Source organism: Phoenix dactylifera, chromosome 3, assembly GCF_009389715.1.
Source record: "Phoenix dactylifera cultivar Barhee BC4 chromosome 3, palm_55x_up_171113_PBpolish2nd_filt_p, whole genome shotgun sequence".
Lineage (NCBI taxonomy): Eukaryota > Viridiplantae > Streptophyta > Magnoliopsida > Arecales > Arecaceae > Phoenix > Phoenix dactylifera.
The window spans coordinates 9237913-9250272 of NC_052394.1; the positions used below are offsets into that span (position 1 = coordinate 9237913).

The window sequence follows — 12360 nt, forward strand, 5'->3', positions numbered from 1 at the left end:
AATTGGATGTATTAAATTGAACTAAACAGATACATCCATGTGAGTTAGAAAATAAAATATTTAAAAACTGAACAAGAAGGTCAGCAGGAGAAACCCATTGAACAGAAAATTCTAAAAACTACAAATATATTACTGGTCTCCGCAACCAAAGGTCATCCATGTCATCCACTCTTGTTGAGCTTTTTGAAGTTCTGGATCCAAATTATAGCCCGCATCACCAGGGGAAGGCAGCAGGAAATTCCTTATTGAAGACGAGGAAATAATATTATTTGCACCTCACCAGTATCTTGCAATTCATATTGGAGTGGTGTTCCCGGACTGGAACATGCCATGATAGGAGGAAAAACGAGGCTTCCTTTAGTTACTAACGCGGAGGAGATGGCAAGAGCTAGGTGTAGCTCTTAGAAATTTGGATCGTGAGAAATGGCTTGAATTGCAACACCATTGAAGGCTTTATACAGCTTGGCAACCATCAATCTATGAGAGTGAATCCGAGTGTTCACCCCCCCCAAAAAAAGAGTGAATCCAAGTGAGGATTTGGATTTCAAAAACGGAGGAGGATAGAAGGAGCTCTCCAGTCATAGTCACATTCCTAAAGTGGTAGATATCTACGAAGTATATCTGAGAAAATCTTCAACGTTAGTGAAGTAGATATGAAGTAAATCTTTTAGATTTGTTATGGTTAGATTTACACAATCTTATCCTAAAGGACACAATAATAAATTTGACATTGCAATTTTGAATTAGAAATGCAATGAATGTGAATAAAAAGGACGTTCTTAGAAGCAAACCTATAATGCCGAAGGAGGTTCATGATCCAAGTCTTTTTCGAAGATTTGGTTAGTCTTTGAAGAGGCTTTAGGGCTTTTATATTTATATTTATTTTGAAATAAATATTTATTGATTTTTGAGTCAATGCCTCAAAGATTAGTGAAGCTATTATTAGAGTACATTGGCCTCCTTTTATTGTCAACCAACACAGCTATCAGTCTAGAATCCAAACCTCTGATGATAAAGCCCGCTCCTTCCTTCTTACCACGATCCAGCACACATCCGTCAGGTTCATCTCAAGGAAACTCAGAGGTGAGGAGGAGGGGTCCCAACAGCAGCATACAATTCATCTTCCCTAGATACCCATCGGACGTGGATCGTATCCGTTCTCAGCGTCAACACCAAGCTCTCCTTGTTCACCCTCAGCAAATCCTTCGCCAGCGCCACCACCAGCAACCCAGCAATGCACCCCATTCACCCCAGGTCATCACTCCTCACGTTTTCTCTTAGCTTCAATCTGTTCACCACCATGGCCGAGACGGAGTGGGTGGCGCGAAAGATGCTGCAGTTGACCACCAAGAAGTCTACGTCGACAGGATGTATGCCGAGGCGGTCGAGAACGTCGGTGGCAATGGAGACGAGAACGGTCTCGACCTCGACGAGGGCGGCGGAGAGGGACTGCAGGTTAGGGCGGGGAGTGAGCTCATGCATGCTGTGGCCTGTGGGGCATGCTCGTGGCGCAGCCGACACCGGAGCGCTCCCGGACTTTGATCTGGAACTCGACCGACTCGGCGTTGAAGTGGCCCGAGAGGTAGGCATGCTCATGGAAGGTCGAGGCCGGGAAGCGGTACGACGCCGGGGCATGGTAGCAGGTGAAGTCCAGGAGGTAGACTGGGAGAGTTTTCTCAGACTTGAGGATGATGCATAGAATTGGTGCCAGTATGAAAGTAGTTAAAAGGTAGGAAGTGGAAATGGATGGAGGAGATCAGGGTTTCGGCAACATTGGTCGGGCAAAATATAGGGAGCTCCATGACATAAGTATGACTGTCCTTTCTTTTAAGGCATAGGAGTAGCTGCGGATGCTGTGAGAATCCCTCCACGCGTGTGTTTAGCCCTACATCAGTTATTTACCGAATAGATTTTGGATACTTATACAATATCAAGAAACTTAAATAATACCTTCTTGCTAGCCATTTTTCTAAGTTATTATATATGCTATAATGCTTAGGATGTGAGGATGGATGTGAGTTTATATAAATTAATTAATTACATGGGGTAGTGGCGGGTGCTGAAAGAAATGGGCCTATAAATTGGCATGATCGGCAGGGAGATTCCATCGTTAACACTCACCCGAGAAACCACCAGCTTTGGAGGCTGAATAGATATTTGTTTTTTTTCAAAAAAAAAGAAATTACGAAGGGATCAATCTATCTTCGTAGCCAAGCTTGATTTGTTGCTTCGCTTTAGCCCTCACGGCACATAGGAGCTCCCACCCCCGGGTTTCCTCAAGCTCAATTTCGATGGGTCGATCTTGGATGGAGGTACATGGGATGGTGCAAGTTTTGTTATTCGAGACTTGTCTGCCAGGATTGTGACTGCTGAAGACAGTCAACTCTACCTTGTGGGCTAGTGACGGAAAGTTGCCCTTCGCACTCTGAGGCATTCTATTTTTTTTACTTTATTGGATGCATCCGTACTCGTCAGGTATGATTCACTTACCTTAGCGTGAAAAAAAAAAAAAAGTCCCTCACAAATTTCTAACTTCAAGGAGGATTACTTTGTCCAAAATTTTCTTTAGGCCCTTGCTATTACATAGGGTTGCACCCATCGCATTCACTGGTGCCGGAGCTCCGATCCGTACGTATAATATAGAAACCATTTAATTCTCATCAGGAAGGGAGAATTCTTATTTTGTTCATTAGACTAATGGCAGTGGGATACCAGCTTCTACCAAACCCAAGCGAAGGTGCTCAATTTTGAACTGCATTCTGCTTGCACAACCACCAGATTTCCTAGCTAGAGCAACCTCCTCAGATAAACCAGCCTCAACAGAAAGGGGAATTATTGGACTGCAGTCTAGAGAGAAATATAGATAATTTATCTGAAATGAAAAATTTATAAGCTTCTCATGCACAATATGAAGCAGATCCACATGGGTCATCACGCAGTAGGAATTCTCTATTTCGCTCAAAGATTACTTGGCATTAAAAAAGAGTAGGCTACCATGAAGATGATGTCAAGATTGCAAGGCAACCTGATAAGCATTGGCCAACGTGGCCAATGGTCCAAAGTCATTGGACATGGAAATCTCCTCCTTGAATTAATGACCAGCGATCTCCATCGAAGCAATCGACTGGATTGTCTGATTATGGCCTGCAGATACCCTAAATACCCAATTAATTCCCTGATGAAGCAAAAGCAATAGGAAAAAAAGATATCAAATGCAGGGGAGATGGAAATGCCTCTCTCCAAAACATGAGATAACTATGTCCGCAGACCAAAATTTGACCAATGTATGAGAAAGTTTAAGAGCTACAAGTTATTGGAGGGAGAGAGATGGGATTGACAAAAGTCTCTTAGTATTTCAGAAACTACATTTTAGCGCACAGGCCAGGTTGAATTGAATGCCGACTTTTGATTTTGGGTCATCTCCAGGCTCCAGAAGACTCAAACAAGAGCACCGGTGCAGGCTGTAGCTGGCTCAGCTTCAATCTTTTTTGTGGGGGAGCTGTATTTCTTAGTGATGAACCTGAAACAAGTATGATTCAAATATAATTAGGCAACTTATCAAGCATTTAGCTGGATGGAGCGTTAATCCAGAGTTTCTGGGTGTACAAGGTAAGTTCAATGCAGAAATTAATTACAGAAAAAAATCTTTTATCAAGACTATTAAGTCTCATTTTGTGTTAGTGTATTGACAATGTAGACAACTAATAGCGCACACATGATCCACAGTTACAAGAGTGGCAAGAAAAGATTATGGTCGGTAACCACCTGAAGAAATCCCTCCATAATAATTCAAACATTAGCCAGTTCATTCCATTATCTGCTGCAGCACCAGTCTTTGGAGTTGAGGAGGCAGATATTACTCTGTAAATAAAAATTAAATTTACGTCATATACACAATAAAGTTGGGCAACCTAATCCATAATTTTAAATAAAGAAGGTGTTTCTTGAAAAACTGGAATGATGATATCGAGCTGTTGTTTTACTCTTTACGCCTCATCCAGACCTTGGAAATAAGTAGACGTCCAACAAAACATACCTTGTTGCAGTCTTTTTCATCTCCTCGTACATGAAACGTGGAGAAAGGCATCCAATCGCTACCCATGGTGAGATTTTGCAGGAGAAATTAGCACCATAGATACTATCCCGAGTACTATCCCCTCTCTTTGGTTGGGCACGGCATTCATCTGCAAACTTTTTCAGTCTCTCTAATGCTTCAGTCTCGCCACCCACAAGTGAAGCATTTGGGGCAGGTTTCCCATCCTGAATGAAAACATCACACAATTAGCATCAAAACTACTGTATATGTCATGAAAAAATTGCTTGGATGACTGCATGATGGTATTGCATTTGGCTATGTTCTATGAGAAGAGAAAAACCTAAAATCCAGATAAAACAGATGCAGATAAAATTGACATGATCTAAAAGCAGGAATAATAAAGAGACAAATGACAACAGTCCCAAGATAAAAGACATCTGTACCACTATGAAACTGTACACAAGTTTTTCACTTTCCAGAATAACGATAAAAAAGCATGCCATATAGATGATTCTGTAACATAAATTTTATAGGAATATTTTTGTTCCAAAAAAAGCCTTGATTGGATTATTTCAACTGCACAAGTTAATTGTAACAAAGATGAGGCTGAGCTCCATCTGACGATATCATACTGAGATTTTCTCATGATATAGTTATGTGAATCTATCACCTGACATCTGTTTCCATGAAGCTAACTGACAGGGCGTTCTGCACAATTGACTCCACTCACATCAAGTACCAAATGATATTGAACTTAATTTTGCTTCCGAAAGGACTTGAACTTCCAGAGGAAGGTTGCATGGTTATCAGGATCCCATTTCCTATTTTTCTTCACAGGTATCCGACAATATAAGCTCATCGGACCACAAGTGTTCTTTTCATACGTAGAAAAGTCACAAGCCTTAATAAGACAGAAAATAGTTTTTTTTAATCATTTATGTTTTGGTTAGATAAATTCGATATACAACAGTTGCCTTTCATAGTTCATATATCATAAAATTCCTATCAACCATTAGGTTCAGACATCACATCCATACATTGTTCAGCATCAATCAGCCACAGATCTTAGTCATCTAAACAGCAATATTCAAATGTATAGAAACTGAATAAATAATTTGTTTAAGGTATCCAAATTGAAAGAAGTTAATGTCAGTGTCAAGGCGGTAGTGAAAACTAGAGGATTGACAGCAACATCATGGATGTAGAAAACAAAAACAGTTCCAACATGCATGTAATGAAGTCTAAAATCAGAGTCAATGTGCTTTGGGAAAAAAAAGAGCGATCATTGTTATGGTCTGCAGAGACCAGCACTTTATACAGAATTTAGTGATACTGATGATTCACCATATCAAAATATAAAGCAGACTCAACAGCTCCTGCCCCAAAAGTACAAAACTACCATTTAAAGTTCAAGGTTATAAGGGAATACAATATTCAAATTAAATGTAGCATCTCCAAAGGCACACTCATATGACCTTTTCCTACAAAATCAAAGTACAATAACGTTAAGCTGCATGCACATTCAGATAATAATTAAGGTGCTTAAAACATCAGCATCACCTGGTCACCGCAACCTAAATACACAAGTAGAAGGAAGTTGCCATGCCACCTACATAGTCATATGCTTTATGCTTCAGACTTCTAGCTATATTAATCCATGAATTGTTCATAGCCATGCAATGCATCAAAGGACCCTCCCACACCAACCCCCCCTCCCCCCCTTCCTTTCCTTTCCTTTCTTGTGGACTGGTAGGGTGGTGATATGTGTTCTTTTACAATATAAGTTTGCTAACAAGCACAAATCAGAGTCAGATCTCACAAGAAACTGAATTTTAATCTGATATTAATAATTCAATTCAAATTACTAATTTGCTTTTAATTCAGTTAAGGTTCTTGTAGAATTTGTTTCAAAAATTTTAACATAAAAAATATACTGGACCTCATCATATTGATCAACTTGATGGAACATGCTTTTACATAGTTTTATATACAAAAAAACATAGTGTGCATATGTACATGTGTTGCAGACATGACAAGAATTTCAGAAAACCAGCCCACCATAACTAAATTAAACCCAGCTTAGCATACTTATGGATCAGATAAAAATACCAAGCATTTCTGGTTATTACGTAATTTTTTTGTAGGAATATATGTGTAGAAAGAGTGTAAGGGAAACCCTATCATGGTGGCCTGCTCATGTTGGTGAGAATTCTAGGTGCGTACACTGCCCTCAATTTCACATACTCCACATTATCATTCCTCAAGTTCCAATATATCGAAGGCCAGAATCACAAGACAGCTTTAGCCATTTATTGACAGGACAAAGAAAAAACCTTGGGAACCTAAAATATACCTTTTGCATTATCAAGGCCTAAAAGGAGTAAAATCCCAAGATTCACTTTAAAGGTGTTCCTCTGATCTAGTAAATCAATTAATAACTCAAAAAGGACTCAGAACAAGGACATATTTGGATTTATTTTTTTCACTCAAAACAGGAGTTAGTTTCCTAATCATCAGTTATTCTCCTACAGAAACCAGAGGAAAAACAGAGAGACTAAGATATGACTGCTGAATCATTGGGTCTTCCTGACATCAGAAGAAAGCAGTCTTCACTGTATGGTCCGTCGCTTTAGTATTTGGACTCGAATTTGCTAATCTAGATGCACCACCAAGCTTATTTGACAACCTATCTAATGTTTTAAGCCCAATCTTCACCTCAAAGTAGAATTTCCTGGTGGCATGTTCTTTTACTTATCAATGATCAAAGAAAGGCTGCTTCTTGGTTTTGATATGCCTTTTTATGCTGAAATATCATGCCAACTTTTGTCATTAAAGTAGTTTGTGCTTGTTGTCCGCTCTCTCTTGGGAATACATAACACGCTCTGGCAGGTTGATCATCACCAGCCTTCATGAAATTTCCTATAACAGAGGATCAGAGAGGCCTGAGAGTGGGAATTATCTGTCACATGAAAGGAAACTGAAATTGGAAGAACTGGCCTCTTCAACTTGTCATAGTACATTAATTAATAAGTATCTAAGGGCATTTGCATCACTCTAGGAATTGCACAACCCGCACTCTGCCAAAAAAGGAAAAAGAGTTGCACACATTCTAAGAAAATTGGCATTCAAATGCTAGGAATCAATTTGCCATAATTCAGTAATATGAGATACCTCTATTCCAAATTAAAGAAAAGAAAAGCACATCATTAGTAGGAGGGTCAGTAATTTGGTGATACTATCAACCATGTTAAATTTATGAATGATTCACTAGGTTTACAAGCATTTCAATTATTAATTATCAGCACTACAACCAGATGTTTGTTATGAGCGTATTTTAGTTGTGTAATGGCCCAGGGCAAGTAGCCAATCATCAAGGTGGACAAGCAAATAATTGTAAAGATTTCTTTTTCAGAAAAGAGAGCCCCATCGGAGTACTTGCTGGTAATTTCGTAATGGCTTCTCCCAAATACTAGCAAAGATTATCGCTCTCATGTCAATGTGATCTTGAACAATCACCAATTCCTTTTATCCCTCCTTGTGTTGTAATAAATTCCGGATTTCTATGTGAATTTGGAAATTTGGCCACTTATAATCTCAGAGTTGCTTCCCAAGGAAATCACAAATGCTGTGAAAGAAAAATTTTAACTTCCACTCAAAGCAAAGGATATTCCAACAACACTTATTTTAGATAGGAATATTGTTTTTTTTTCAAAATGAGTCAATACTCTACCTATTCCATATTCCATATTTTTCTTAGTTCTTCCTACTCTGCCTTGGCTTGCCTATAAGTGCCAGGTTTCAATTTTGTTCCACTCCTGATTCATTTCTAATTTAAACTCACTTCCTTTTGCTTAAGAAAAAAATTACAAATTTGAGATGGCAGAACAAACCAGCAACTGGAAAACAAAAGTAAACAAGAATATGAGATGATAGGGCAAACCTGAGACATGGTCGGCGCCAGCTTGAGCCCCAGGTCGACCAAGCTCGGAATCTCCCCAGGATCGACATCACCTCTCGACGGCAGCCCCTTAATCTGGTCCAGCGCCTCGATCGTCTTCCTCACCGCCACCCCCTGCACCTTCTCCCTGAATCCCCCGTAATTCGACGGCATCTGCTCCAACTCGAACGGCAAGTCATCCATATGGTACAGCGTGCTCCCCCAGAAGTACTTCACCTCCACCCCCTCCTCCTCCATCGCCTTCGCCACCCGCTCCTCCGCCCGCACCTCGTCATGCGACGCCTCCCGGTGGGCATACACGGCGTCGGCGCCGACAGCGCGGGCAAACTCCACCAGGACGGTCTCCGGGCGGCCGATCCGAACGACGAGGTCGGAGCCGCGGGCGCGGAGGCTGCGGCGGAGATCTGCGACGGACTGGAGGAGGAAGGTGGCGCGGTAGGGGCCGGTCTTGTCGAAGCCGGAGGAGGACTTGCCGTAGTCGCGGGGGTCGAAGAGGTAGACGGGGAGGAGGGAGAGGGAGTCATTGGAGGCGGCGTTGAGGGCCTCGTTGTCGTGAACGCGGAGATCGGCGCGGAACCAGACGACGGTGCAGCGGCGGCCGCCGGCGGAGTGGGAAGGGTCGGCGGGGCGGCGGCGGAGGAGGGGGGAGGGGGAATGGAGGGGGGAGTTGGCGATGCTGGAGGGGGTGGAGGCTTTGAAGGAGGGTTTGGGGGAAGTGGAAGAGAGGGAGAGGTGGGAGAGGGAGGAGATCTGGGAGGGGATTTTGAGGTGGGAGAAGGGGGAGAGGGAGGGTTTCTTGGTGGAGGAGTGGAGTTGAGGGGAGAGGAAGGAGGAGAGGGAGAGGGAGAGGGAGAGGGAAATAGAGGCAATGGGGAGGGTCTTGGTGAGCTCTAGAGGCTGTTGCTGTTGGTCTTCTGGGGATTGGGACTGGAGGACAGGCGTTTCAAGGGTTTGGGATGGGGGGTTGGGCTCCATGGATTGACCGGAAGAGAGTGAGAGATGAGGAGGAGATCGGGGAGGAAGGAGGGAAGATGTGGTGATGCTTTGCTACATGGATAGATTTATTTGGTGTTTAGGGTGTCTGTATAGAATCCATACCAACCGCTAAGAAGAGTGGCACGTGTAGATATGTATAATAAGGAAGTGCATGCTTAGAGCCACCTACCTCAATCCACCAACCCAGAGAAATTATTAGATTCTACGGCGGAAAATGCATCCGGGCCATGATCGGTGGTGAGATGATCTTTTAAACCAAGTATATTTACAGATTAAGAGGTTCCGTATGCGGCTAATCACTCCAGAGATACTTTGAGATGATAGAGCGTTTCGAAATTTATTATTTTTTTATTTTTTTAAGATATATCTGTATTAAAATTATATGAATCATCCGTTTCAGTAAAAAAAAAAAAATATTAAATGGACCTAAGATGTTGGAATGGAGTGATTACATATTTAAAAAAATAGTAATTTTATTCTAGATTCATGATGGGATATGATCTATCTAATAATATCTCAGAATTAAGGGTTCATGAAGGAGATTAGGGAATCAGAGCCACCGAATATGGATCCGCAGGTTCCTTGTCATTGTCTTCGGTCATACAGTTGTACGAGGCCCCCTTGTGTAAGATGGAATGCATGAAAATGAATTAAATTTTCAAAATTATTGTCATCTTTCACATTTCTTTCTTATATGATTAGGTTTGCTAAGAAGTACAACAATAAGTTGAGAAAGCTGTATGGAAAGTTTAAAATACTAAGTTGACACTATTCCTCTGGCAAATTGCTAACACATGGTGGCAAACTGTTCTTAATGGTTATGGTCCAGTTGATACATTAGTGGTTATGGTTGAGGATCATGTCACAAATCTCCTAGTTTCTCCCAAGGTTGGAAATGTATAGAAAATGGATGCGGGCAAGTTCTAATATGTAGGATGAGATGAGGATAAGGTTTAATATGCAAGCAAAAATATGATGCTTTATAAAGCCTCTCCTGAGTTTAAGATAAAACTCAATCTTATGAATATTTGGCTCATAGACATTGAATTCAATTGGGTTGAGGATCATGTCCAAGTTTTGTTGGCCCATTGCACCTCTAATGTTATGTGCAATGGTGAGACTTCGCCCTTAAGTAGGCCAAGCAGAGACATGAGCAGCATTTGCTTGCTTCAGAGATGAGCCACTTACAGAGACATGAGCCTAAAGCAAGTTTCTTCAACTTCTCCCTAAATCCATTTTCGGGCTTTTGCTTACTTCAGCAGCATTTGCAGACAAATCAACAGAAGCATATGTTTATATGAAAGGCATTTTTAAAATAGCACCTAATGAAATGTCAAACACGGTCTTATTTACAATTACATTCTAGAATTAAAAAACTTTGACATTTAAGAACTACTCTTTTTAAAGTGTTTTCAAATCTTTGAGATTCTCTTCTCCTATACAATTTCAGACTCCATCTTAATAGGTATACACGAAGAATACCCAAACCAAAATATAATTTTATGTTATAGAAAAAATATAATAAAATATATATGTATACAAATATGAATATTAGCCGAATCTTTAAATCCCTAAATCCATTACCCCTCTTAGCTGGAACAAGATCAGGACTCGCAATCACCTATTGCCCTTAATCCAAATTGATCGTGTGGCTGTCCTCATCACAGTGATCCAAGGTCTCCGGACAATGCTTTAGGGAGCATTCTTTACCTAGCATTCACACCAAGATTTGTTAATACTTTCAATATTAAAAATCAGACTACCGGCTGATTTTTTTTTTGATAACAAAAGAAAAAAAATAAAAAAAAAATTACTTTTACTTTTATTAAAAATATAGTTTTTTATCCCACCCCCCCCCCCCCCCCCCCCCCTTCTTCAATGACTTCCATTGCCATCTCACCATCTTCCTTCTCAGTCCCATGAGCTTTTCCTCCTCCACCAGTGCCCAAAGACTCATGCGTATCAGAGGAGCCAATCGAAGAAGATCAGGTACTGACAGAAATCGTCAGAGCTTCGGCATCTGTCGTATTATCCAACATATTATTATTAAAAAATAGATTTTCTGTTTTTATTTAGAAAAAAAAAGTAGGAGCAATACCTAATGGTAGCTTTTTTTTTTTTTTTTTTTTGAGCCGAAGGCTGGCTAATGTTACGTTCTTGCTTCAAGATGGGCCGGATGTAGTTGGACTATCATTCTGTGGGTCCTGTGGGCTAGTCTGGGGCTAAGATGTGGGCTCCCTTTACCCCCTCTCGTCCGTATGGCACTCCTACCGTTTTGTTCAGAATTTTTTTTTTAAAAAAAAATAATATTATCCTATTTTTTGATAAGAAAAATATCAAAAGCCATGAGGTACATGCCGATGGCCCGATAGGCCACTCTCACCACCTAGACTGAGGCACATAGCTGAGAGAAGGCTGGGTCCAGCAACCGACCAAACACAATCCATTAAGGCAATTGCATGGCCCATAATTGTGCACAAGTAATATGGGCTCATTAGCCCATCCTGTTGCAACAACGCATTACAACAACGCATGGGGAAGCAAATTCAGCAAGCTTCGATCAAGATCTACAAGTCCGGCGTGAGGATTTTCCCCCAGTTATAGCTCAATACATCATGGCGCATGCAGAGGGCATCCTCTTTATTAGGGTTTAGATATTTCTTCTCTCCATCACCAAAAAGAGGAAAAAAAAATAGCAATCGACATCCCCCCACAATTGATGCTTCCTCAAGCATCAATCCTCTGTTACGCCTCGTCAAGTATCAGTCCCAAGCATCGTCACTCCAGCGGACACCATGCAAAACCGATCTCAGGGAAGTAGAGGAGGCGGCCACAAATGGAGATAGGCAAGAAAACAGATAGGTGGAGATGGAAGCTATAAGTGGTGAAATATACTTCAAAAACAAAAAAGATAGCCTACGATCTGGAAAGACAAGGTACGAAGCAAATGAGCCATCCTTGGAGCTTCCCTCTGTCACATTTTATATATAATTTCTTTTTTGTGATGAACATGTACAGTAGTTGTGAGTTCACAAATGGTTCGAGCATGACGATTAAATAAATTAGTTTGAAGAAAAAGGATTGTTGCTGCCAAATTCGGACCAAGGCAGGAGTACAGCTCGGATTACCCTGAGGTCGGTTGGAGACGAGCTGAGCAGTCTGGTTGAGGCGTCGAGTGCTGGTCTCCTCCGCTGGGTGGCTTACAAGAAGTCTACTTTTCAGAGAGTTTTTGGCAGAGAATCCTACGATGCCTAAGTCAAAACAACAGAACAACAATATAAAAAGAAAAGGGTTTCAGCAGAGTGTGGTCTCTGTGAGTAATATTGTATGCATGTATTGCCTATGCTTTGCGTAGCTCATGTCCCCCAAA

General features: G+C 41.2%; 1 protein-coding gene across 1 annotated transcript; it reads right to left on the bottom strand.

The window, feature by feature from the left end:
• Positions 1 to 3206: 3206 nt before the first annotated feature.
• LOC103703707 (blue-light photoreceptor PHR2-like) lies at positions 3207 to 9056 on the bottom strand. Its single transcript, XM_026803190.2, has 4 exons — positions 7977 to 9056; positions 4037 to 4260; positions 3766 to 3861; positions 3207 to 3520 (listed from the first exon to the last, which is right to left on the bottom strand). The coding sequence occupies exons 1-4, from the start codon at positions 8967 to 8969 to the stop codon at positions 3439 to 3441; spliced, it is 1395 nt and encodes a 464-aa protein (XP_026658991.2). The 5' UTR covers positions 8970 to 9056; the 3' UTR covers positions 3207 to 3438.
• Positions 9057 to 12360: the final 3304 nt, after the last annotated feature.